At 39.9% G+C, this 27,846-nt stretch overlaps 1 protein-coding gene across 2 annotated transcripts in view; it reads right to left on the bottom strand.

Moving 5' to 3' along the window:
- LAMA3 (laminin subunit alpha 3) overlaps positions 1–27,846 on the bottom strand; it is a 323,465-nt gene that overhangs the window by 55,694 nt on the left and 239,925 nt on the right. For both annotated transcript variants that reach the window (XM_049902138.1, XM_049902139.1), the window contains 14 exons: positions 21,241–21,347; positions 16,131–16,181; positions 15,399–15,550; positions 12,181–12,291; positions 11,959–12,070; positions 11,577–11,744; positions 10,078–10,274; positions 8,283–8,399; positions 7,440–7,594; positions 6,971–7,112; positions 5,241–5,343; positions 2,268–2,384; positions 2,003–2,182; positions 943–1,085 (listed from right to left, as the gene is read on the bottom strand). In XM_049902138.1, coding sequence (XP_049758095.1) covers positions 943–1,085; positions 2,003–2,182; positions 2,268–2,384; positions 5,241–5,343; positions 6,971–7,112; positions 7,440–7,594; positions 8,283–8,399; positions 10,078–10,274; positions 11,577–11,744; positions 11,959–12,070; positions 12,181–12,291; positions 15,399–15,550; positions 16,131–16,181; positions 21,241–21,347 — 1,855 coding nt within the window. The remainder of the gene's footprint in view (positions 1–942; positions 1,086–2,002; positions 2,183–2,267; positions 2,385–5,240; positions 5,344–6,970; positions 7,113–7,439; positions 7,595–8,282; positions 8,400–10,077; positions 10,275–11,576; positions 11,745–11,958; positions 12,071–12,180; positions 12,292–15,398; positions 15,551–16,130; positions 16,182–21,240; positions 21,348–27,846) is intronic.

The raw sequence follows: 27,846 nt of genomic DNA, 5'->3' as shown, positions 1-27,846 counted from the left end.
GCTGATACCTGAGTTCCCTCGCCCATGTTTACAGATACACTTTATCCTTCTCTCTCATACTTTGAAACACTCAGGGTCGCCATGAGTTAGAGTTGATTTGATGGCTACAGATTTTATGGGTATGGGTGTTAAGCAGGTAGTTTCTTCCAAACTCCACGTCTTATGCTCTTTGTTTTCCTGTTAAAGGTTTTATTTCAAGTATACTTCTCTTTTCTAGAAGCAAGTGCAGATTTGGAGGCTCCAAAGAAGTCACACTGAGCCTAGAAATCAATTGTGATACCACCAGAACAGAGAGAGCCTGACTTGGCTTTCCAACCCTCTACCTCCAAACATCTTGCAGGAGCCTGGATCGGAACCATCAAGAAATACGGTTCATTTATATTATTTTAAAACAAAACAAATTGTAAGAGAGGAGTGTCAGGAATCAAGCCAATGATGCCAGGTTAAAATTAGGAAGGCTGATGAATCTGTTCCAGTGAGGAAAAACTGCTGTGATTCTGTGATGAGAACATTGCCCAGGCCGGCAGGAACCACTCCTCCATTCTCAATAAAGGTAGATTCTACAACCTTCGAGTTACAATAAGAAAGTAGCTCTTGTGTAATATCATATTATCACATCCTGCTCACAAAACCCTCACTTGAACTTGCAATAACAATTTATTAACTGGGGCCTGGATCAAAATCCTTCTTCCTGCTTGTGAAAACTCAGTGGGGAAGAAATCACTCCAGGTCCCTGACATACCAGGTAATTTAGGGGATTAAAGTGATGTGTACCTATCCAGGTTGATAGGAGGAAATCATCTTTCATATTTCAAGCAACCAAAGAATTAGGGCAAGAAAGACAACTGATTCTTGAGTCAATAACTGCCTTCCTTTCTCATTAAATGTGGTAACTTATCAGAGAACTAGTCTTGACAACAGGCCATACAGGGAGACACCCACCTTATTTGCAGCATCTCTGGCCTGCTGAATTAGCTCTCGGATGCGGTCCACATTGTCAGAGATGTTTCCCAGTGGCAACAGCTGTTGGTTGATACTTTCAATCTTGCTCAAAAGGTTGGGCAGTTTGTTGGTTAATTGTGTTACTGTTGGTGAGATTAGAAAACAGAAATCTGTAACTGTGAGTTGAGAAAAGGTTAAATATAGATGTTCTCACTAACAGGTGTTGTTAAGTGGTATGTTTGAGCCACAGTTGCTGGACAGGATGGATCTGAATCAGATAATATCCTTTCTAAACGTATTATGGATTGTATTCTGCATGCTAGGTATCAAAACCTTTTTCTTAACCACTATCAGAAAGAAAAAAAGCAAAACTTTGTTTCTGATACTTAATATCAATCGTAATTCAATACTTCATGATTCAGGGACCTATACTTCCACTCTTTAAGGGGTAAGGCATCCCTGGGTGGTGCAAACTGTTAACACGCTCAGCTGCTAACTAAAAGGTTGCAGGTTCAAGTCCACCCAGAGGTACCTTCAAAGAAACTCTTGGTGACCTACTTCTAAAAAATCAGCCATTAAAAACCCTATGGAGCACAGTTATACTCTGACTCACATGGGTCACCATGAGTCAAAATTAACTCGATGGGAACTGATTTATAAGGGGGAAAATCAATAGCATTGTCAGTAGATTAAAAAAGACATCCTACCTGGTCTAATTTAACTAATAGAATACCACTTTGAATTTATTATGTGAAGCTAATTTCTAATGTCTTAATTTCTGTGATCAAACTTTACCAGGAAAGAACTAAAACCAAAAAAAACAAACCTGTTGCTGCAGAGTTGATTTTGACTCATAGCAAACTTATAGGACAGAGTAGAACTGCCCCAGAGGGTTTCCAAGGAGGAGCTGGTGGATTTGAACTGCTAACCTTTTAGTTAGCAGCCATAGCTCTTAACCACTACGCCACCAGCAATCCAGGAAGAACTAAGATGGACAAAAAGCCCACAACAATTGATAAAATAAATGGATAATGCATTCTGGCCCAAGAATGCCTCATACCTGAGTTATCTGCATCAGTCAGCACCTTGTTGAAGTATTCACTCTGTATGCTCCCATAAGTATCCTTAATTCTTTCTACATCAGTCTGAATGGGGCTGAGTCCATCCAGAACATCATTTGTAATGTCGTTGGCATTTCGGACCATGTTCTTGGCACTGTTGATCATACCACTGATGTCATCTGTTGCACACACAAAAAGGGAAGTGTACATATCTAAGATCCTCAACAACAGAAGTCAAGTGCAAGGGGTTAGGGAGATGCTGACCTCTCTGTATCCCATGAAGATCGTCACGAAGAGTAGAGAGGTTGGTCTCTATCTGCCCTTTCTGACCAGTCACAACTTGCAGGGTTTCCTTTAGGTTGTTGAGAGCAGGACTGACTTCTAAAATAAAGCATGAAGATGTAGTTACTCTATGGCTATTGATCCTCCATTGCTATCTGCGGCCCCTGAAATAGCCAGAGTCTGCATAGCACTGAACAGACTTGCATCTTAGTGGTCATCCCAGAGATGCCCACCGTGGTGTGTCCAGACCCACATCCCAGGGCCCTCCTGCACAGAAGCTGGGAGACCACTACATCCGTGCGGTATCAGGCTCCTTGGAAATACACACAAAGAAAGGGAGAGGCTAAATAACTTAGAGGAGGCTTAACTTCTACTCTGCTGAGTCCAAAGACTCTGCTGAGTGAAGGAAGGGGGTGTGTTTGTCTTGTTCCCTGCAGTGTTCCAGCACATAGTCGATTCCGCCTCATAGAGACCCCAGGTGACAGAGTAGAACTGCCCCATAGAGTTTCCTAGGCTGCAATCTTTACTGGAGCAGATCATCAGGTCTTTTCTCCCTCAGGGTGGCTGGTGGGTTTGAACTGCTGACCTTTTGATTAGCAGCTGTGTGCTTAACCATTGTGCCACTAGGGCTCCTGTCTGGCATTGATATTGCCGTTAGATGCCGATGAGTTGGTTCTGACTCATAGCAACCCTACAGGACAGAGTAGAACTGCTCCATAGGGTTTCCAAGGAACAGCTGGTGGATTCAAACTGCTGACCTTTTGGTTAGCAGCTGTAGCTCTTAACCACTGCACCCCCAGGCACTAGTAGGGCTTAATATTAGTACATATTTCTTGGATGACTGAATGTCTGAATTAATGAATGAACAAATAAATAAATAATGCTGAAAGGATGCCTCTTGAGGGAGAGTACAAGAGAGAGCCTCATCCAAGTAAATACACCAAGTAGGCATTGTTTGTTTCTGTTCATTTCCAAGCGGACACATTCATTGACATTTGATAAAAGGAAAGGAGCTAGCAGGCACTCTTAGGTGATAATATTGCCACCTTCTGGTTGTGAAAAATGACAGTGAATGCTTTAAGCCCATATTGATGACATATGATTTAAATTATGACTTAAACTGTGGTTTAAGTAACAACATAGTTAGCATCCTAACCCTGTTTCTAGGTGGGGCAAATGGTTAATGCGCCCGGCTGCTAATCAAAAGTTTGGAGGTTGGCGTCTACCCAGAGGCACCTTGGAAGAAAGGCCTGCCAGTCTACTTCTGAAAAATCAGCCACTAAAAACCCTATGGTGCTCAGTTCTACTCTGATACACACGGGGTTGCTATGAGTCAGAGCCGACTCGACAGCAGCTGGTTGCGGTGTGAGCAGCTGGTATATACAGCATCCTAACCCGAGTTAAAACACTGATCCTCACCTCTAAAGCTCAAATTTTGTGGAAAGCAAACGTCATACCAGAAAATCTTAATTCTTGAAATATACATTATTTTGTATTTTATTTTTCCTGTTCCTAATTTTTCAAAATTCAAAAAAGGAAATTTACTGATGAAAAGCATCTAATCACCGTTACAGGACTAAAAGGGTGAGCCTCAGATGTGTTCGGATGCCTGCTAGGATGACCACGGGGGACAAGAGAAGCCAAGAGACAGCATTTTTATAGCACAGGAATTTGGTGAGTCAGGGATAAGGGCTCAGTTCTTTTTGAGACAGTTTAATTAAAAATATATATATATATGCATGTATGTATATGGCGGGGTGGGGGGAACCCAAACCCACTGCCATGGAATTGATTCTCATAACAACTGATCCACAGGGTTTCCAAGAAGTGGCTGGTGGATTCGAACTGTCCACCTTTTGGTTAGCTCTTAACCACTGAGTCACCAGGCTCCTATATATAGATATAAAAAATATAGATAATAAAATAAAAAAATGTCCAAAGATAAAATTAATGCTTAAACAAATTCTCAAGCTTCATGGTGATAGAGATTTTTGGTACTTTTAGTTGACAAGATTTTGGGACTTAGGAAAGTTTCAAGTAGTTGCTCAAATGGCCTGAAACTAAGATCTTGGCCTTAAATAAGAAAACAGCCCTGCACATAGCCCATGCTGTGCGGGTTTCCAACGCCATGGTCACATGTGGACTAAATTTAAACAGCCCCACAAGGCCAAGTCAAAGCAGACCTATCACCCTAAAGATTTATTTAAACATATAAGACTCTAGCTAGTTTAGTAAACGTTGAATGGGGGATATTTAGAATATTAAGTGTAAATATCAAATCTATAAAATAAAACATGGTTTCAAAAAGTACCCATCTAAAGATTAGTCCAAAGGACTAATGGACCACTACCACAGCCGCCAGTAGACTGAGTCAAGTACAACTAGATGGTGCCCGGTTACTACCACCAACTGCCCTGAAAGGGATCACAATAGAGGGTTCCTGGAGAGAGCTGGAGAAAAATGTAAAACAAAATTCTAACACACACACACACACACACACACACACACACACGACCAGACTTAGTGGCCTGACAGAGACTGGAGAAACCCCGAGATATGGCCCCCGGACACTCCTGAGGTTCAGCCTTCAGTCAGAGATTAGACAGGCCCATAAAACAAAATGAGACTAAAGGGCACACCAGCCCAGGGGCAAGGACAAGAAGGCAGGAGGGGACAAGAAAGTGGTAATGGGGAACCCAAGGATGAAAAGGGGGAGAGTGTTAACATGTGGGGTTGGCAACCAATGTCACAAAACAATGTGGGTATTAATTGCTTAATGAGAAACTTGTTTGCTCGTAAACCTTCATCTAAAGTACAATTAAAAAAAAGAAAAGGTATCCATCTGTTTTAACATTGGGATGAAAAAGAGTATTTGCTTCTGGGCCTGCCCCTCTTTGCTCCTTAGGTCATTTTCAGGCCCTTGACTATTTCTGCTCCCCCACCCCCAACCCATACCTTGCCGTAGCTTGTTCTGTGTTATCGTGGCTTCATTTAATAGTTTACCACTGTTGGAATTCAGGATTTTGGCTTTTCCTGGAAGATCTTCCTTTACCACTGTCTGAAAGCAAAGTATTTATCAGCCTTAAACACATGGAATACCTTAGGAAATATGCAGTAATATTTTTCATCCTACCCTAAAGCCCTTATCTTTAATCTTTAAAAGATGAGGTTTAGGGGAAGAGTGAGGTTAGAAGAAGGCTGTTCCCCAAGATACAGTTAGATCTCTAGGCACACAGATTTGGCTTGAAGAGGCGGCCCCAACTCCGGTGACTAATGCTGACAAATTATGTGATACCTTCTAGCTATATTTTCATTTTTTCAGTATTTCCTTATTTAAGGTCACTGATTTCTGGCCCCTGGCCAGGCCCATGTTCAGGCCAGAAAAGCAGCCACCAATCCATCCTTCTTCAGAGCATCCAGAAAAGGAGACTGCCTGGTCCATGCTCAGCTGGAGCTTCACAACTCCTGCAGCCACTAAGTCTAGCCTACTGCCCTGGTGACGAAGTGGTTAAGAGCTCAGGCTGCTAACCAAAAGGTCGGCAGTTCAAGTCCACCAGCCACTCCTTGGAAATCCTATGGGACAGTTCTATTCTGTCTTATAGGGTCGCTATGAGTCAGAACCGACTTGATGCCACATAATAACTGCCTAACTTATAACCAAAAAAAAACCCAAAAAACCAAACCCAGTGCCGTGGAGTTGATTCTGACTCATAGCAACCCTACAGGACTGAGTAGAACTGCCCCATAGAGTTTCCAAGGAGCACCTGGTAGATGTGAACTGCCGACCCTTTGGTTAGCAGCCGTAGCGCTTAACCACTACGCCACCAGGGTTTCCATCAACTTATACTCTACCTTATATGACTCAAATCCGTCCCCTTTTACCCTGTCTCAGTTGTTCACTTGTAAAAGATATCCCCTACCATAATGAGAAGAGAACTTAGTTGGCTTCAGGCATTTAAGATTTGGAAGATAAAATTCTTCAATCTTCCAAGAAGGTCTGCCTCTCAACTCTTTGATAGCTAATGTTTTTGTTCTCTTTATTCAGATATAGGAATAGCACAAGGTACATGTAAGATCCCAAAGGACTCCACAGACATGCCCAGGTAGACAAGACCAAATTGGACAAAACATTTATCAAATTGCTTACAAAAATTTATCTTTTTTGGTAAATATTAATACTTAGTCACGGTATAAAAGCATACCTGGTAGAAACAGAATATATTTATTTTGGTTTAATATTGATAATCAGCGTTACTTCTATCTGGTTTCACAAAATAGTTTTTTAAATTGTGCTACATATATCAAAAAGAGTCCCTGGGTGGTACAAACAGTTAAGTGCTCGACTACTAGCCAAAAAAGGTGGTGGTTCGAACCCACCCAGAGGCACCTTGGAGAACAGGACCTTGCAATCGGCTTCCAAAAGGTCACAGCCTTGAAAACTCTATGGAGCAGTTCTACTCTGACACACACGACATCACCATGAGTTGAAATTGACTAGATGGCAACCAACAACAACAGCATGTATCAAAACAGTCAGGTAAATGCAGAGAAGACCCACATCGAGAGCACGTGCAAATCTATTCTATACAACAAATTCTGACCCAAAAAACGCATTTTTATATTTCTCAGTGCACGATCCAAGAACATAAGAAAATGTGCCATCTTCCAGAAACGCAAGTGCCCACCTGGAGAGCAGACTCTGATGCACTCCTGGCCTTGCTGGCTGCGTCTTCAGCTGCTTTGACGGCGTTGATGATGTTCTCATAGGCGGTAGCAGCATCGACCGCCCTGCGCACTAGCCCATCCCCACTGGCGTTTCTCTTGATCCTGGAAGATTGTATGAGTTAAGTCCTCCAGCAGCCTTCCCCTGCCTACAGCCCGGGCCACCTGAGCCTTCTTGCTTCTTCTGGACAATCAAGACCCAAGGTGGTAGACTTAGCAGCTCTGCCTGCACCAATGGATGAGGCTAGGAATGAGCCTTCTTCCTGCTGGTCTCATCCTGACCTGTGTCCTGGTTCTCATAGCTGGGGTTAGCCTTGCTCTCCCATCTCTCCACCCTGCTCTGGAGACCCAGCTAGCAAAGCGGAGGGGTTTTACACATGGCTCAGGACAATGCCACGCACAAACAGCACACCCACGTGGTCATCTACTCACTCTTCCAGCTGCTTCGCCAGCTCCTGTAAAGACTGAGCGTGCTTCTCTGCCTCCACTACCAGGGATTCTTTGCTGGTAGATCTGGAAAGTTCTGTCACTTTGTCACTTAGTTCTTGTCTTGCTCCATTTAAGGTGGCAGCTAATTTTTCATAGTCCTGTTTTTTTTTTTCCAAGTAAAACAAGACAATATAAATTTAAGCAAAGACTATGTACACCATTTTCTTGAACTTTGTCATAGATGACATATTTCCAGGAGACATGAAAGAGAAATTATATTTTCTAAGCCCATTTACCCAACCTATTAATCCTTGGTTGCTTTCTGATAGTGACATTGAAAATGTTCCCTCAAATCTTAGAGGCATTTGGAACATTTTCTTGATTGTACATACACCTTTGGTAAGTTTTGTAGAAACACACTATTACCATTAAAGTTGTACTAAACCAAAGCACTTTTTTTTCTGGTTAAGAAATTACTATTACAAATGATAATTTCAAAATGCCTGTTGATCTGCTAAACCATTTTGTAAATCTTTCATCAGTCCTAGATTGTTTTCTGTTAACAAAGATATGCCTAATATTTTTACAATAGCATCACGATTTTTTGTTATCATAAAAGTAGAATTTGCTTATTGCAGACAAGTTAGGGAAGCCAGCTAGACAGAAATAAAATAGCTCATTCACACTCCTCCCCTAAGCGAGAACAACTGCTAGCATTTTGGAATCTTTCCTTCCACTTAAGAGAAATGTACTTAGGAAAAAAAAAAGTAGGTCAGCCCATCTCATAGTTTCACTGCAATATAACTTAACTGTTTAGAATTTCTAGGGATCAAGTGTCTTCCCTACCTCCTGGCTTTTCTCCATCAGCTTCAGCACAACGTTGGTTTGCAGCAAGGAAGCACCTGCAGTGCTGAGATACTTGGTGAAATCGCCCTGCAGGGACTTTATTTCTTTAACTTGTCTCTGGAGAGAATACAAAGAGTATGCACTTGGCCTGCACGATATATTGTCAGGAGACACAGACACATTTATCAGACAACAGCATATATGTAATTTCAGAGTCAGGATGTTTTCTTGAACGTGTTGATTTAAGGATCATCTAGACAATCGTAACGTGATGGGAAACTTGGTGTCTCTGCAGTGGAGGAGTGGCGCTACAGTTTCTTAATCTATATGCCAGCTAGACAACCACCATTACTGTTGGAGGAAGTTTCTACACTCGGGGTCAACTTGGCCAATGAGGTGGATATATGGGCTAGCTCTAGTTTGTGGAACAGAATGAGGAAGTTTAACTAACGAAACCAGCACCAACCATCAGCACACTCTCCATGCCAATCCTAGTGAGGATCTGGCGGTAACTCAATGAGAGAGGACATAGGAGCTGAGAATGCTAGGCCAGGAAGCTGCCAAAGTTCCATGACCCACAACACTGGGTCCTCCTCCCTTACCTTGGTATAACCAGTGGCTTCTAGAAAGCCACGCCATAGTGTCATTACCTAATGTGGCTTTGGGAGCTAAGCATATAAGCATCTGCTAAGATCGTCTTTATTTTATTTTACCCAGTTCTTCCTTTTTGGGGTCAGTGCTATGTTGTTCTACTTTGGTCTTACTTTCAACTCCTGTTATTGTTGTTAGGTACTCTCGAGTTGATTCATCATGACCTCAGGTGACAGAGCAGAACTGCCTCATAGGGTTTACTGGGCTGTAAACTTTATGGGAGCAGATTGCCAGGTCTTTATCCCCTGTACCCACTGGGTGGGCTCCAACTACCAACCTCTCGATTAGCAGCCAAGTACTTAACTGTTTGTGCTGCCAGGGCTCCTTCTGTTATTTCCTAACCCCTCACATTTGTGTTGTTGTTCTAGTATATAATGTTCACCATTAAAAATACATGCTATAGAATCTCAGCTCTACATTCTGTCATCGAAGCTCCTGTAGGCAGCCCGTACTTTAACTTACTTCCTATAAAGCAGGTAATGGCTTACAATGACTTTGCTGGTGATGATGATAATGCTGTTTACACATCCGACACATAAGTTGTTTAAAACACATAATATACACTGTTAGTAAATTATAATTTGTTTAATTTCTCATCTAGTTGGAAACATTATTCCTCCAAGGCTCTCTCGGTCAGGGTTGAGGATGAAGCAGTTTTCTCTGTGGTTTAAGTCCAGAATCTTTTCTGGTAGCTGAGAAATAGAAACAACTTTGATTTTGCATTTAGTGCCTCGTTTCTGTTGGATTAGTTTGAAGTCGTAATCTGTAAGAGGCCCATCTATAAGAGGCAGCTTGCGAGTTGCTAGGATGCTGGCAGGTTTCAGCGGAGCTTCCAGACCAAGACACACTCGTAAGAAAGGCCTGGAGATTCATTCCCAAAAATCAGCCAATGGAAATCCTATGGATCACAACAGTCCAACCCACAACCGATCATAAGGATGGCACAGGACGAGGCAGCATTCCTTCCATTATGTATGAGGTTGCTGTGAGTCAGGGACTGTCTCAACAGCAGTTAACAACAACCAGACATACCAACAGGGTATGTCTATGACTATGACTAATGCTAGCTTAGTCATAATAAAGTTGCTTGCTTCCCTCACTCTTATCATTAATGAAAACATGTGGATTCTAACTGTGAACTCACCTTGATGGCTTCCAAAGCTCTCTCATTGTCTTGGTTGAGGCCAGTGGCCTGCTTTGCTTGGGCAGTTGCCTCCTGTATTGCCCCTCGAAGGTCATTGAGTTTGGCTTCATATTCATCTATAGAGTCCCGTATACTCCTAACAAGTCCACTGTTCTCCACCTGGTGGTTTTCTAGCAAGCTTCTTATCCGAGTCAGCACTGTAACATACCATTTTATGTTTTCCACTTGAGAGATGAATATATTGAAGCTAATTTACAGACTGCAGAAGGAGAGCTGAATTCCTACTAATTTCATGCATTTCCTTGTAAGGGAATGGGCAAGGAATGTTTATGCAAGCACCTGTGTGTTCCTTGAACGTGCTGCATCACTGAACACCCATAACAGCCCCATGAAAACAGTAATTATCACCCTCATGGGTCACATAAGGAAATGCCAGCACAGAGAAATTAGGTGACCTCCCCACGGTTACAGGACTGCTCAGGGTTGGGACTTGAATGAGATCTGCCAGAGTATAAAAACATGCTTCTTCCACTACTAAATTCTCTCTTCTTACAAGATTAATATTAAATTTAGATAATACAAATGCTAAAAGAAAACTGATCCTCCTATGTATACATTAATCATTAACACATCATTTTACTAGAAAATAAATACCAGTATTTGGAAAAAAAAAAAACAGGCACCAAGTTCATATCTTTCATAGTTTTGAGCTAATGAGGTATTTTTCCCCAGTCAAAACCATTCAATATAGACAGCTAATTTCTAGTATATTCATTTTTTGTTTTTGAAATAGTAGGGCTAACACCAATTTTTTATTTAAAAATCTAATGCTTACAAAAAATGATATAATGTCTCCTGGACACGCTTTTAGCTCAATAATGCAGTCGCTCCTGAGGTTCACCCTTCAGTCAAAGGTTAAACAGGCCCATAAAACCGAACAAGACTAAAGGGGCACACCAGCCCAAGGACAACGACGAGAAGGCAGGAGGGGACAGGAAAGCTGGTAATGGGGAACCCAAGGTCAAGAAGGGAGAGTGTTAACATGTCGTGGGGTTGGTAACCGATGTCACAAAACAATATATGTACTAATTGTTTAATGAGAAGCTAGTTTGCTCTGTAAACCTTCATCTAAAGTACATTACATAATTTAAAAAATGATATAATGAGAAAGCTGGGAAGAGCTGATAGAAAGAACGAAATTGTAGTTAAAAAGGAAAATGGGGCATCAATAACTAACTTTTAAGAGAAGCTTTTTTTTCCCCCTTTAGGTTGATGGTCAGATGTTATATTCTGGAGCCTTTTGGTAACTTGGATAAAGGGCTCTTGGTCTCCTGCAGAGCTACCCACTTGCACCAGAGCACAAAATATTACTCTATACTTTAGCAGCCATGCACACAGAGACCATGAGGTCTTCCTCTGTAACTAGGGATTCTACTTTGTACATCATACTTCAATCTAGTTAGAAGGAAATGAACGCAAGATTCCAGGAAAATCCTTACGGAGTTGGGCCTCCTTTTTTTCTGTTTCGGCTTCTCTCAGATGCTTTCCAAAGTTGCGGTTCCGCATTTCCCTCATCATGCGTTCTGCTTCTGCCAACTCCCTGGAAAAATCTCCTGAAGGCAGGTTGTTTCCTTCTTCACCTGTCCCAGATATCTGCTTCAAGAAAACTAGAAAACATTGAGGGTTCATTAAACCAGGAATTCTGGGCTCCAGACGACTACTGAGGAAAAAAAAAAAAAGTTAGAGGCTTTTACGGAGGGTGCATATTAGTTCAACACAGGACCTTTCTCATAATGTTGGACTCTGCAAAAGAAAATTTTCAGTGCACAACAAAGGCCATGCACTAAAAAGGATTTAATTGGACTGAGTAGCTCTTCTTACTGTGTACATTCCTGATGATGGTTTTAATCTTTGTGTCTAACTCTTTTGCACTTTGGAGTGTCCGATCAACGTTGTTATATAATGTTTGTGCTTTTCTGGAATTCATTTGAACCTGTATAAAAAAATAAATTGATTAGCAACAAATTAAGTTTACTAGGAAAACAATATTAAATGTTTTGAAATTAAAAAAAAAAAATTGAGGTAATTGACCTACCACATTACCTTTTCTTGCAGAGTGTCAAATTCATGATTCAAATTACTCAGTTCTTTTTCCAGGCCATTCATTTTTGATCCATGATTTGAAATGACAGAACGGTAGTTGAGCAACTGATTCTGAAAATAAAATACAAAGTTAATCTCACTTTAGAGTAGAAATGAGAAGTCCTAACAACCCTGTACAATCTGGTAATGATATCAAAAGATTCATTTAGCAAGACCAATGCTGGTTCTACAGAAACAATGTGGTTCTTTGAAACAGGCTACATGAAGAATTTACTTTCCAACGTAAGTCATGATACGGCTCTAAAATAAAGTCACAAATTAAAAAAATGAAGAGAGAGTTTACTGACCTGACCTTAGAGAAATGAGGTGATACTACTTACCTCAAGTATTCATTTCCAGATTCTATAATGAATTCAGTTTTTAAAAAACCTATGTAGGGTCTCGATGAGTTGGAATCAACTCGACAGCAACAGGTTCGGTTTTTGTTTTTTTGATGTATTTAACCTAATAATGCTGAAAGCAGAGCACATGGCTCCTTTACTGAAGGGACCATTAGATTCTAAGAATTTTTAGAGCTAGAGGGGAACTCAGAGCTCATTTAATTGAATATCCTTATTCTACAAATGAGAAGACAGAAGCCCTGAGTTCAGACTTCCAGCCTCCAGAACTGTGAGAAAATAAATTTTTATTCTGGAAAGCCAAAAAAAAAAAAAAAGAGTTAGTTCTCTTTTCATACTGATTCCTACCAAATTTTCACAGTGTGTGTGCCATAGAGCAAGAAGATATTTTAACTTTACTATGGGAAAACTGGGGTTCATCGTTATGCGGAATGTTAGCAGAACGCCTGGATTAGCGGTATAAGCAAGTAAAGCATGGCTTTTAGAATTTGGTCTTGGTTTGAATTCTTTTAGAACTGCCATACACTAGCTGTGTGGTTTTGGACAGGTTATCTAGTTTCTCTACACCTTTTAAATGAAAATAATACTATTTTCCTCATAGGGATATTGTGAGGTTTAAGTAAAGCACTTAGCACAGAGCCTGGCACATAGCAGGAGTACAAAAATGTTAGTTCCCTTCCCTTCTTTGGAGAAGTGTAAGGCTGAATTGATGAAATCAAAGTAACTTCTTCAACTCTCAAAACATAAAGGCTTTTTTTCTGTTTCTCTCTCTACCCTCTATATTAAGCCTGTAAGCCATGGACTAAATTTACCCTGATGGGATGGAAGAGAGTAATTTTTCTAGAAACTTATTTTTTTTTTTTTTACTGTGTCTACTCAGCTCAGCTACAGCCACTAATGGGTTTAGAATCAAGCCCTCCTCCCAAAAGCACCTATTAAACTTTCCCAAAGCCTCTTTCACTGTGTCTAGTCTAGGGATTACCTCATCTACTAAAATCTTTTACTTCAATTGAGTATATTTTTTCATATCCTTCGTTTTTAATTGGATATTTTCCTATCTACCTATTCTTGTTTGATTTCTGGTGAGCTGCTTTTGTTTGTTTGTTTTTTTGGATTTTTTATTTCCTAATTTCTTATTCCTTCTATTGGATGCTATTCCTCAAAGAAATTTTCAGATTTTCCTCTCACTTTCACTTTGTCTGAAGTAACTCATCTCTTGACTGTGGCTTCTGTTGAGTATCTTTCTTGTTGTTATTTGTCTGTTAAAATGCTCACAGGCTCACTCTGAGTCAGAGGTTTTCTTCTCTCTCAGCACTCTCTGCGCCCAGTACAGGACCAGGTCTTATATTGGCAGCTCAGGATTTGTACACTATGGTGATGTTAAGGATATCACAGAGCCAGGCTCTGACTACTTCCTCTAGCTTTTCTGAGTTTTCATACAGTCACCACCCAACGGTAGCAGTGGTCAGTTTCAGATGGGGCTTTGCAGCCTCTACTCATGGTGGAGAAACCTCTGTTTCCCTCAGGGAGCCTGAATCTGGCCACTTGGGGTCACTTTAGTCCCTTTTACTTCTCAAGATACCCTACTGGCTACCTTCTTTCCTAGTGCACATGGGATATTCACCAAGATAGGGCATATCCTGGGATAGAAAACAAACCTCAACCCATTTAAAAGAACTGAAATCACGCAAAGTATGTTTTCTGACAACAATGGAGCTAAATTAGAAATCAATAGCAGGAAAATATTTGGGAAATCCTCAATTTGGAAATTAAACAACCTACTTCTAAATATCTCATGGGTCAAAGATATGTCTCATGGCTCAAAGATATATCCCAAGGGAAATTAGAAAATATTTTGAATCGAATGAAAATGAAAACAGTACATTTCAAAGTTTGTGGTACACAGCTGAAGTAGTGCTTAGGGGCAAATTTATGGTATTAAATACTTATATTAGAGAATGGTAAAGGTTCTGAATCAATAAAGTAAGCTTTCATCTTAAGAAACTAGAAAACAAAGAGCAAATTAAAACCAAAGTAAGCAGAATGAAGAAAAAATAAGGATAAAAACAGAAATCAGTGATAACTGAAAACAGAAAAACAATGGGGAAAATCGGTGAAACCAAAAGTTCTTTAAGGTCAATAAAATTGATAAACCTCTAGCCAGAATTATCAAGACAAAAAGAGGTAAGGCACAAATTATTAATATCAGGGATTAAACAAGAGGGTATTACTACAGGTTCTACAGAAATTAAAAGGATAATAAGGAAATATTATGGACAATTTTATGACAACACATTTGACAATTTAGATGAACTAGACAAATTATTTCAAAGATACAAACTACAAAATATCATTGAAGGGAGAAAGAAAACAAACAGGTAAGCCAAATAGTCCCAGATCTATTTTTTTAAATGGCATTTCTAGTTTAAAAACAAAAACGAATCAAGACAAAACGAAAACCTTCAAACAAAGAAAATCCCAGGCCAGATGCTTTCACTGGAAAAGCCTATCAAATATTAAGGAAAAATTAATGCCAATTCTATACAAACCTGTTGTTGAGAACCTTCTGTGTAGAAGATACTGAGCTAATGGCTCTAAGAGAAAAATTACCCCAGAAGCAACCAGTAAATAATGTTCACTTAGAGTGTTAAATTAGTTAGTACTTTCTACCAGCAAAAACCAATCTGCATTTGGATCAGAAGAAGGAGAAAAGCCCAACCTCTCCCTCCTTCCTGTTAGAGAAGTAGTCATTCATACAGCATCTCTTCTTGAAGCATCTACTCTGGGCCAGACACTATGCTGGACCCACAGGGTATTTACCCTCAGGTCCTTGGTCTGGGTCTCCAACTGGCTCATTTGCTCCAGTGCCCCTGCACTGGCACTCATGCCCTGTAGCTGAGACTTGACCAGACGGAGCTCATCACTCATTGTGGCCAGGTCGTTCAGGAGTGTCATCACACAGCTGTCACAATCTGTAGGGGCCACAATCAAAGGCAAATGTGCTGCAGGCTGGAGCCACAAGAATGAAAAGAGAGCACAAGGGCTGTACAGCCCAGTTGATATGTACAAAGATCATCATAGGCAGGAATTACAATCCTACAGAAACTGAAAAGGGGAGATCCCTAGATAGGGAGCATTCCTAGAAGAAATGGTGATTCTATGCAACTCATTGCTTATTTTATATATGGAAAAAATAATAATAAATAGCTTTTATCTAGTGTTTGCCATTTACCAGGCACTGTGATATAAAATTTCCAAGTATTTTCCCAATAACTATACGAGGTAGGCATAGCTATTATGTCCATTGTACAAATGATAAAACTGAGGACTGGAGAAGTAAGGTTGCTTGTCCAAGGTCATGCATCTAGTAGTTGACAGAGGCTAGATTTGACCTCAAACCTAACTGACCCACAGATGACCCATAAACACACCTCCTCTCACTTCCTCCCACCACTGCTATCCCAGCCTGGGAACTGCACGTCTCATCACAGGGCTCACTTATCAAACTAAAGCCTACAGCTTGGAAAGGAGAGGGGAGCTTTCTTTTCTTACCATCACATTCTTCTCCAGGGCCGCCATCTTTGGGTTCTTGGTTTATGCAGTCTGCAATCAGAAAATAACCAAAAAAGACATTGTTATTAAACTTATTCTTCATCTAGCTTGTAGCCTGGTTTTCAGAAAAGCTGGTTTGCGGAAATCTTGGTCACTCAACTATCCAGTATTGCTTACTCTTCTCTTCCCTCCCTTCCCCACGTCTTTGCTCAGGGACCTGCCTCACCTCCCAGCAGACTTGCTGCAGGAATTTCTTTTGTGGTCTCCTGATGATAATTTTGGCTTATTATGTATTCAGTTTCTTCTCTCTAAAGGGTCATCACTATAAAAGTCATCTTCCTCAGGAATCATTTTGATTAAACTTTCCCTCTAGAACTTGATGGTGGCTTCCAGATACCATTCCTATCAAATTAAAACTCCTAACAGTTAGTGTAGGAGCCCTGGTTGGCACAGTGGTTAAGTGCTCGGCTGCTAACCGAAAGGTTGGCAGTTCAAACCCACCAGCCACTCTGAGGGAGAAAGATGTGTCAGTCTGCTTCTGTAAAGATTACAACATTTTACTCTGTCCTAAACGGTTGCTATGAGTTGAAACTGACTCAGTGGCAACAGGCTTAATAGTATTAAGGCTTCTATTCTTTTGATATCCTCCTATACAACTGTTCAAGTTTCTCCCAGTGTCATTCAAGAACACCCAGCAAATGTTCTTAGAGCACTTTTGGACATCCACTGTGTACCATAGCCTTGTGCCAGGTCTAGGAGATCCTAAGGTATCAAGACAAAAATTCCTTCTGCTCTGTAGTTTAACAGCCCCATGGAGCCAGATAAATCACAAACCAGTGCGACAGATTTACTAACACAATGTTAGTGAAACTAATGGCCAACAGCCGCACATATAAACTGAATTTTGAGGTTCTCAGCTACAGTCAGGAAAGCCTACCAGTCATCCACGGACATTCTTTATGTAATCCTTCTCACTTCTATACTTCTTCCCATGCCATTCATTTTTTTACTGAAATACTCTTTAATTTCCCTCTGAAAAATAATGTAACTTTATCACAGCAACACTCTAAGCTTGACCACTCCTTGAAATTTTCCTAGACACGCCAAAGGATGCTTTTACTTTTGTTCTTCTCAACAACCAGTAATATTCCACATTTTTGTGTCTATGCGTATATTTTAAGCCATATTTACTTTTAATTGTAAAAAATCAGTTAATTATAGAAAATTTGGGGAAATTAGAAAAATAAGATAAAAGCATTACCCTTGATCCTACAACTTCAAGATCATCGCTGTTCCCTTTATACATATTTGTGTACCTTTTAGTTTATTATATATTACCATAGGTTTCTCTTATTCTCTTTTTTATCTCTTACTCATCCTTACAAGTGTATAGAGTTGTATCACTCTTATTGGCTCAATTAGACTGTAAATGTCTTATGGCCCACAAACATGGTCTTATTTCCCTCACAATCCCCCACAGCACCTTGAAGAGTCTATGGGGGTGCCATGGATTGAATGGTGTCCCCCAAAAATACATGTATCAATTTGGCTAGGCCACGATTCCCAGTATTGTGTGATTGTCCACCATTTTGTCAGCTGATGTGATTTTCCTATGTGTTATAAATCCTACCTTTATACATTAACAAGGTGGGATAGGCAGCAGTTATGTTAATGAGGCAGGACTCAATCAACAAGATTGGATTGTGTCTTGAGCCAATCTCTTTTGAGATAAAGAGAGAATTGAGCAGAGAGACAGGGCAAGCTCATACCACCAAAAAAGCAGCACTGGGAACAAAGTGTATCTGTTGGACCTGGAATTTCTGCTCAGAGAAGCTCCTAGTCCAGGCGGAAGATTGAGGAGAAGGACCTTTCTCCAGAGCCGACAGAGAGAGAAAGTCTTGCCCTGGAGCCGATGCCCCGAATTTGGACTTCCAGCCTACTAGACTGTGAGAAAATAAATTTCGCTCTGTTAAAGTCATCCACTTGTGACATTTCTGTTATAGCAGCACTAGATAACTACGACAGGGGGGCTTGGCTTAGGTGAATGATTGACTTATCAGTTTAATGTTCCCAACAGGTTTGAGTTTTAACAAACAAGATATCTGTATATTATTAATGGAAAAAAAGAAAAGCTCATAAAAACAAACAAGTCCCATATGAGAGAATTTTCTCCATTTTTGGAAGAAACAGTTACCACCCCCATTTCAGGTTGCTTATTTTTGTTGCTGGAGTATACGAAAAAGAGCGTTGAAGAAGCGTTAGCCTCATGAACAGTGTGAGTGTGATGTTGAACCTTTTTCTTCAATACCTCCACTGACAATAGAACTCACTTCCTTTTAAAAAGTCTTCATCTTTAAACAGCTTCAAATATTTGAAAGTTCTTCTTTAGAATGAATAAAAATGTATCTCCCTCTAGCTTCCACTCCTTGGTATAAGTCTATCTTCTATGCCACATAAGATAAGACTAACTCTTCTCTAGCACACGTCAGCCTGTCAAATATGTGCTTTCCAAGTCTTCTTTTCACTGCCCTGATTCCCTCACTCTTCCCTCATATAACCTTGTTTCAAGGCCTTTCACAGTCTTACCCTCTTCCTGAAAAAACTAGTTTGTCTGTTGTCTCCATAAGACATAAGCCCTACATAAGAACTTACGTAAGCAGTGTAGCATGGAATGACAGACCTCACGGCTTTAGAGACTAGAACACACTGAGGCTAGTGTGAGGCATCTTAGGACCCACGTCACACTTTTTAGACATGTTGAATTTACTGCTGACTAAAACCTTAAGTGGTGTAGAGGTTAAGTGCTACGGCTGCTAACCAAAGGGTTGGCAGTTTGAATCTGCCAGGCGCTCCTTAGAAACTCTGTGGGGCAGTTTATAGGGTCGCTACGAGTCAGAATTGACTCGACGGCACTGGGTTTTGTTTTTTTGTTTTTTTTTTAAAAACCTTAAGGCTTTTTACATACCTGCTACTAAGCCACATCTCATTCCTGACCTACTTAAGGTTGATGGTTTTCCACTCAGCTATGCAGTCATTCCAATAGAACAAGGGGATACTGCATGATTTAAAATCAGGAAAGGTATGTGTCAGGGTTGTATAGTTTCACCACACTTGTTCAACTTGTATGCTGAGCCAATAATCCGAGAATCTGAACTATCTGAAGGAGAAAGTGGCATCAGGATTGAAGGAAGACTCATTAACAACCTGTGATATGCAGATGACACAACCTTGCTTGCAGAAAGCTAAGAGGACTTAAAGCACTTACTGATGAAGAGTAAAGACTACAGCCTTCAGTATGAATTAAACCTCAACATAAAGGAAACAAAAATCCTCACAACTGGACTAATAAACAACACCACAGTAAATAGAGAAAAGACCAAAGTTGTCAGGGATTTCATTTTCCTTGGATCCATAATCAGTGCCCATGGAAGGAACAGTCAAGAAAACAAATGATGCATTGCTGGAAAAAGACCTCTTTAAGGTGTTGAAAAGCTAAGCTGTCACTTTGAGGACTAAGGTTTGCTGACCCAAGTAGTGTTTTCAATAGCCTCGTATGCATATGAATGCTGGACAATGAATAAAGAAGAGGGAAGAAGAATTGATGCCTTTGAGTTATGGCGTTGGTGAAGAATACTGAATATACCATGGATTGCCAGAAGAATGAACAAATTTGTCTTGGAAGAAGTACAGCCAGAATGTTCCTTTAGACGGGAGGGTGGAGAGACTTGTCTTATGTACTTTGGACATGTTATCAGGAGGGATCAGTTCCTGGAGAAGGACATCATGCTTGGTAAAGTAGAGGGTCAGCAAAAGAGAGGAAGACCCTCAACAAGATGGACTAACACAGTGGCTGCAACAATGGCCTCAAACATAGCAATAATTGTGAGGATGGTGCAGGACTAGGCAACGTTTCATTCTGCTGTACGCAGGGTTGCTATAAGTTGGAACTGACATAATGGCACCTAGCAACAACAACATAGGATCGCACCCTTATCCCTAACATAATTTTATTGATTACAATTGGCTCATAATTCTAGACTGTTAAGGCTCTTTTGTATCCTAATTGTGTCACACAGGCATTTTCTGTCCTTCTCAACTTTATGTCATCTGATAACTGGCTAGGCACGTTTTCTGTATTTCAATCCAAATAAAAAATGTTGAGCAAAATAGAGCCAAAGATAAAGTCTTGTGGCCTGGATGATCGATACCTCCTTCTAGACTGATATCAATTAATTAAATCTTATTCCTTTGGGAACAATCATTTGATCAGATCTAATCTACACATCCAGGTTTTAGTTACTCATCTTGACTATAAATACAATATGAAAGTTTATCTAATGGTTTGCTGCTATGTGATCATAGTGTTAGGCTAGGCAAATAACACGTACCTTCTGTGTTTGTTTGCCAACCCGGCCCTCCCCAGCAAGGTATTTTTGTAAGCCCGCTATGTTAATTTTTAATTTTTTTTATGGCAACATGTAAAAAAAAATTGGCATAGTGGTGCTTATGTAAATACTTTGTGGGGGGAAGGTACAGTCAGCAAGCAAATGTAGGAGATGAGGATTATTTGTGTAAAAATATGGTATATTGATGGTATTCTCCCAGTAAATCACATTAGTATCTCTATCAAAGAAGGAGGAAGATACTTTTCCTTTTTGTTCCTAATGAATCCACACTAACTCCTAATAATCATCTTTTCCTTGTTGTGTAAACTCCATCTCAGTTACACCAACCAAGCCACAGATCATTTATTGCTATAAGAGAAAGAAAGCTTTGACTTCTTCAAATACGCACACAAAGAAAGCTGATGGGACAATACCCTTACAATGTCAAAGGGAGATCATAGCCAAATCGAAAGGTAGGATCTGAAGTTATTCTGGCTATAACTGGTTGAGTTTCAAAACCAATTTAGTTTTTTTAAAAAAACCTAATTGAGTTATTCACCAAGGCTGTAAACACAACCTAGGGATCCCAGGGTTGTCAAAACAAGGGGACAATTTGTTGGCAGAAATTGCTTATGCTTCCTGAAAAACCCTTGCTTGGGTTCCTAGCCCGCTACTTTACACTAATTTTATAAATGCAGGTTAACAGAGATGTGAGTCAATCTTACCTCCAGTCAGGGGGTCACAACTGCCCAGTTGGCCATTGTTGTTACAGCTGCATGGCTGGCAGCTACCTCCAAATTTCTGGGGATTCCCGAAATATCCTGGTGCACACCTACACATGATATAGAAAAGAGAAGAAACAACAATCAAATAACTCTTCATTTAGTCTACACAACTTTCTCAACACCTAGGTACCTGTAATCCTATGGGAGGTAGGCTGACATAGATTTGCAGGGATGTCTGTCTGATATAACCTTGCTTGCTGAAAGTGAAAAGGACTTGAAGCACTTACTGATGAAGATCGAAGACTACAGCCTTCAGTAAGGATCATATCTTAACATAAAGAAAACAAAAATTTTCACAACTAGACCAATAAGCAACATATGATAAACAGAGAAAAGACTGAAGTTCTCAAGGATTTTATTTTACTTGGATCTACAATCCATGTCCATGGAAGCAACAGTCAAGAAATCAAATGACACATTGCATTGGGAAAATCTGCTGTAAAAGATCTCTTTCAGGTGTTAAAAAGCAAAGATGTCACTTTAAGGACTAAGGTCCACCTGACCCAAGCTGTGGTGTTTTCAATCGCTGCATATGCATGCAAAAGCTGGACCATGAATAAAGAAGACCGAAGAAGAATTGATGGTGTTGGCAAACAATATTGAATATATCACAGACTGCCAGAAGAACAAACAAATCTACTTGGAAGAAGTACAGCCAGAATGCTCCTTAGAACAAGGATGGTGAGACTACATCTCACATACTTTGGACATGCTATCAGGAGGGATCAGTTCCTGGAGAAGGACATCATGCTTGGTAAAGTAGAGCGTCAGTGAAAAAGAGGAAGACCTTCAAGAGATGGACTGACACAGTGGCTGCAACAATGGGCTCAAGCATAACAATAGTGTGAGGATGGTGCAGGACTGGGCAGTGTTTTGTTCTACTGTACATAGGGTTGCTATGCGTTGGACTGACTCAATGGCACCTAACAACAATGACAACATGTGTTTCAATACAAGATACTGACCCCTTGAATGAGAAAGGTGAGAGTGGAAGGCAGGCCGAGATGGTTTCTTTCCTCTTTGGCACTAAGGCTACAAGGTCTTCGAATCCTCCCTGAACTGAATGACAGATGAAGGAGATGCAGCAGGACAAGTGGTTTGGCCAACATGAAAATCAGGGATGGCTGAATTTTATGCAAGAGTTATGTTCCTAACGATATCACACAACTAAAATACTGCTTAAGACAAATCTCCTCATAGGAAGAAATATAAAGTGAGATTCACATAATTTTAATTTCTGCATGAAGTGGGACTTCATTCATATCTTCTATTGCATTAACTCAACTGAAATTATTTCTATTGAATTATTTGCATAATTAAAATTTGCATGAATTGTGACAGTGCTACATATAATGGGCTTAAACAACTTGGAGGAGAGTTACAGCTGCTACCCTTTGCCTAGAGCCTTTATTACTCTAGATAATTTAATGGTAAGAACCGGGCAGTGTTAAGTTGCTCATTCACAAGCTTAAAGACCGTATTTCCTTGATTCCCAGATTCCATTAAAAACGTATAATACCATTTTTTGGAATTAGGATGTAAATTAAAAATATATCTGCCTAACAGTGATGTTCCACAACCCTCCACCCAAAAAAGCACTGTCATTAAATTGGGGTATGATGAGTCTTACCGTCATTGAAATTGATACATTCAAGGAAATACGGTATTTGACTGTCTTTCCCAAATTTAAGCTTTTCATCAAAGAACTGTGAAGCAATTTAAACGCGCTTTATCAATGGCGACAGTGGTGATACAGTACAAAAGACACACAGTTTGGATCAGGAAGATTTTGGTTGGATTCTTTTCTCCACCACTTACTAGTTCTGTGATCTAAGGCTGGTGTCTTGACCCTTTGAACTTCAGTTTCCTTATCCATCCCCCGCCCCCCCGCAACAAAAATGTAAGCTCTATGCATGTACGTATTTTTTGGCTGCTTTGCCCACTGCTATATCCTAGCACCTGGGATAGTGCCTGGCACATATTATCAAATATTTGTTGAATAAAGGAGTAAACGAATAAGTGAATGATCTGGTTAATAATATCTTTTTGGTTGATAGATATGAGATAATGTAGAAAAATATCTGGCAAAATGCCTGCACATAACAGGCACTCATTATTATAAGGGAGTCCTTGGATGGTGTAAACGGTTAATGCCCCTGGCTGCTCACCTAAAGACTGGAGGTTTGAGTCTCCCAACGGGTACCTCGGAAGAAAGTCCTGATGATTTACTTCCAAAAAACCAGCCACTGAAAACCTATGGAGCACAGTTCTACTCTGACACACACAGGGGCGCCATCAGTCTGTACTGATTTAGTGGCAACGGTTGGGGTGGTGATCGATATAAGACGTGATGAAGTGTTAACCTTATATATGTGTATAACCTGGTATTTTGAATTATTATATTTCAGAAAGCAGGTAGGAAGTAGAAAAACTACGGATCCCCTAATTATAGAAAAGGTAACTGAGGCAGCTTCTCCTAGTCTTCTTGCAGGTTGGTAAGTATGAATAACAAGGCTTTACTTCACATGACCAGCCTCTTATTCTACCTAACAAACCATGCTATGCAGAAGATCTATGTTTGAAAACAATGTTTTAGATGTCTCACTTACATCTAAATTTGCCATGTAACAGATGCATAAAGTAGCTTACATTAAAGGCACATTCAGGAGGTTAGATTCAACTACTTCCCTATTCTTACAACGCATTTGTTACTGATCACGAGAAATAACTGGTTCCCTGATTCTCATCTTATGGTAGTGACTAAAACAGTGGACTAAAAAACTTCCTGATTTCACTGATGACATTGGTACAGCAAATAAAGAGCAGAGAACACATTTGTCATCTGTGGCTCCAACTGGCTGAGGGAGAAAAAGGCAATCAGAGCTTGGTATGAGCTGGGAAGCCTTTCCTAACTCCCTCCGCCAGGCTGCTGCCCCCTCTACCCAGCAAGATTCCCTGTACATATTTTTACTCTTCACCATGTGTGGCTCTGGTATTTACCATTGTGTAGTTAACAGCAGGTCCCAGGAGGGAGGCCAGAAACAGTCAGTAAATGTTTAACAAATGAAAATTTTTGATTCACATTTACCTGTGAAAGTTTTTTTTTAAAATGTAAAAAACAACAGCTTACTTTCTTAAGACATTAAATGTAACAGACATAAGCTGGAATAACTGTTAATTAAGAATTTCTCTTTTCAAATGAGCTGCCTGCCAAAAAAGTCTCATCAAGCCTGTTACTGTTTTCTGCTTCATTGTAAAGAACCATAAGGAGGATTAAATTAGAAGCTGACTCAACAGCAACCAATAACAACAACAACAACACAAATGGGAGTCCTGTAACATTTTAAATCAGTGCCTGGAACACCTTCCCAACCCCACCATGCCCACCCATTCTTCCTATCTCACTGTAGCAGCCCCTTCCTTTCCTCACCCTTCAAGGCTAGAGGGATACCCACCTATCACAGCCCGGCTTAACCCCATGATGTCATTTCTTTCTATCTCAGTGGGTTATTGCTACATCTCTTTACAACTGGACTGTAAAACTCCTGAGGGAAGAGACCATGTTCTGTTAGCTGCGGTGTCTCCATTGCTTAGCACTATGCCAGACAGATACTAGGATCTCTATACATTTTTCACTGAAAAATGAACGAAGAATAGATGTGAGACAAGTGTGGGAAATGTTCCTCTTCCTGAAATGAAAAATGGAAAAGAACCTCAGATAGCTCCCTTTACTACAGGACAGTTTCCAGACTCCCCAGCCACTGCTCAGAGTTCCCCATAATCAGGCACTCCCTGCCTTCCACAACATGGCAACTATCCTCCATCCCTTGGGCTTTCTTGCACTGCTTCTCCCACCCAGCCGGCCTTCCACCTCTACTTTCCAGCTCCATCGGGTTCTTGTCATCTCTTAGATCTACCTAAATCCCACTTTGTCCATAAAACATTTCAGACAACCCTAATCCAGAGGGGGCCACTCCTTACTGAAATCTGGTTGAATTAATTTTCTGTTTTTTGAAATTTGGTAAAATTCTTCTAACATTTATCCAGAAAAATAAATGTGCCAGAACGGTCAAGGAAAAAATTAAATAACGGTAATAAGGGGAGCCTTGCCCAACCAAATATTAAAAGGCATTTTATACTTCCAGAAATGATACAGAAGTAATAATGGCACAGGAACCAAATAAAATGTTCAGAAAAAATCCAAGTATGTATGGAAATTTTGTATATACACATTTAACTTTAGTGAATTCAAATAAATGTACTTGGCAAAAGGGAGGGGGAGACACACAAGAGAGCAAGCGTTCTACAGTGAGGGAGGGAAAATGGCCTGAGCGTCTGTCCCCATTTCACTCAATGAGCACGCACCCTGGGCTGAATCTGCTATTTCCCGCATCTGTCTGGCTCCCTCATGCCTCTAGCATGGACATCTCACCCTGATAAGTATGCTCCTGGGGTGGAACCAAATACCATGTATATTCCATGCAACATGGTCCCTGAATTATTGAGAGATGGTATGTTGGGAGAGTCAAAATTGCTTGAATGTTGGCTAATTTTTGCCTTAAGTTGTTGACTTCAAATCTATCTGCCATGTAAAATGCCGTGGCACCCAAAGGCTATGTTACAAACTTTCACCAAAATAAAAGTGTTAATGTCAAAAATAAAACCGTAACAGTACTAAAAAAAAATGCATAAATATTTACATAACCTCTTTAAGCATGATACCAATGGCTGAAACTCTAAAGGATAAAAAAAAAAAAAAAAAACTATTACAAAACTTAGCCTTTGTATATCCAGAATTTATAAAAACAAAATGAAAAAGAAAATAACAAACTGAGAATATCTGCACTATATATTATGGTTAATTTCTTCTATATAATATATTATACAAAGAATCTGTACAAATCAATGAAAAAATAAAAGATCACTTCAGTGGGGAAAAAAATGAGTAAAATATCTGGAAAGGAAATCACAAAGTAAGATTAACAAATGAAAGAAAAAAAAAAAACAACCAGATTATCAAACAAAGAAACGTAAATTAAAATAAGATATAATGCCATTCTCTTGCTATCTAGTTGGTAGCTATTTTAAAAATCTATCATTTTTAATGTCTATCCAGGGCAGGCAGTAGATCTCTTTCACTACTGGTAGGAATGTAAATTGATGACTTTTCAGGAGGAAAATTTGGCAAAGAGTATCAACAGCTCTGAAAAATGTGCCCATCCTTTGACTCAAGGGATCCACTTCTACAATTTATTTAACGATTCATGTGCACAAGTATTTAGCTGTAAGGGTTTGATTTTAGTATTGCTTTAAATGGAGAACAGTAAAATGATCTCGAAGATGAACAAAAAGCCAATTGCCATCCAGTGGATTCTGGCTCATGGCGACACCATGTGTGTCAGAGTAGAACTGTGCTCCATGGGGTCTTCAATGGCTGATTTCTCAAAAGCAGATCATCAGGCCTCTCTTACAAGTGCCTCTGAGTGGACTCGAACCTCCAAACTTTCAGCTAGCAGCCAAACATGTTATCTGTTTGCACCACCCAGGGACTCCCAAAGACTAATAGTGGGGAACTATGGAACCTCAGGGGAAACATTTTTGGTCACTGACATGATGTTAATGAATACTTATTGGTATGAAAAGTTGGTAGTACATTATTAAATGAGAAAACAAGTCAAAACAGAAGTAAACAGGAATCTACTTTTGTTTTAAAAAAAGTATGTGCACACAGAAACAATCTGTACAAATATATAGCAACAACAACAAAAATACAGCAAGCCTTTAACAGTGGTATTCTGTAAGCAAATGATTAATAGGGCTTGCAGTGGTTAAGAACTTGTCTGTTAACCAAAAGGTCAGCAGTTTGAATCCACCAGCCACTCCTTGGAAACCCTATGGGGCTGTTCTACTCTGTGCTATAGAGTCACTATGAGTCAGAATCAACACAGTGGCAAAGGGCTTTTGGTACGTGAGCATGTAAAAGTATACAGGGCTGTGTGGGCGTGCTGGCCTTACTGGTTCTTTGCGTACCAGTATTATATGATTTTTATCATAAATATATATTGACTTATGACAAAGTTATTCTACATTTAAAAATATGTTGCCTGTATGATTCATTTAGATCTTTCGTACCTTTCCTTATACTGTTACATTCTCCAAATATGTGTGTTTCATCTTCCCAATTAGATAGGAGGTATCTTTTATGCCCTTCATAACATGCAGAAAAGTGCCATATGAACGGCAGCTAACCACAAAAATTTGTTCATGCATAGCTAAAGCTTGGCTCTGTGGGCCTTTATAATTGAGTATACACCCTTGTAATATTTATTCTTTTGTGTCACAAGCATTTACTGAACTCCATTATGGGACCAGTGCCACGCTAGGCACCAGGGATTCAGAAGTAAATATGGCTAGGGACATAAAAGAGTCATACAATGAAAATTATAAAACACTACTACAAGAGACCAAAAGAGACCTACATAAATAAAAATATATATATATATATAGAAAGCTTAATATAGTGAAAATGTCAATTCTACCTAGAGG

This window comes from Elephas maximus, chromosome 11, assembly GCF_024166365.1.
Source record: "Elephas maximus indicus isolate mEleMax1 chromosome 11, mEleMax1 primary haplotype, whole genome shotgun sequence".
In the NCBI taxonomy this organism is placed as follows: domain Eukaryota; kingdom Metazoa; phylum Chordata; class Mammalia; order Proboscidea; family Elephantidae; genus Elephas; species Elephas maximus.
Note: the sequence above shows the minus strand (reverse complement) of the source record. Positions and strands in the feature narration are given on the sequence as shown.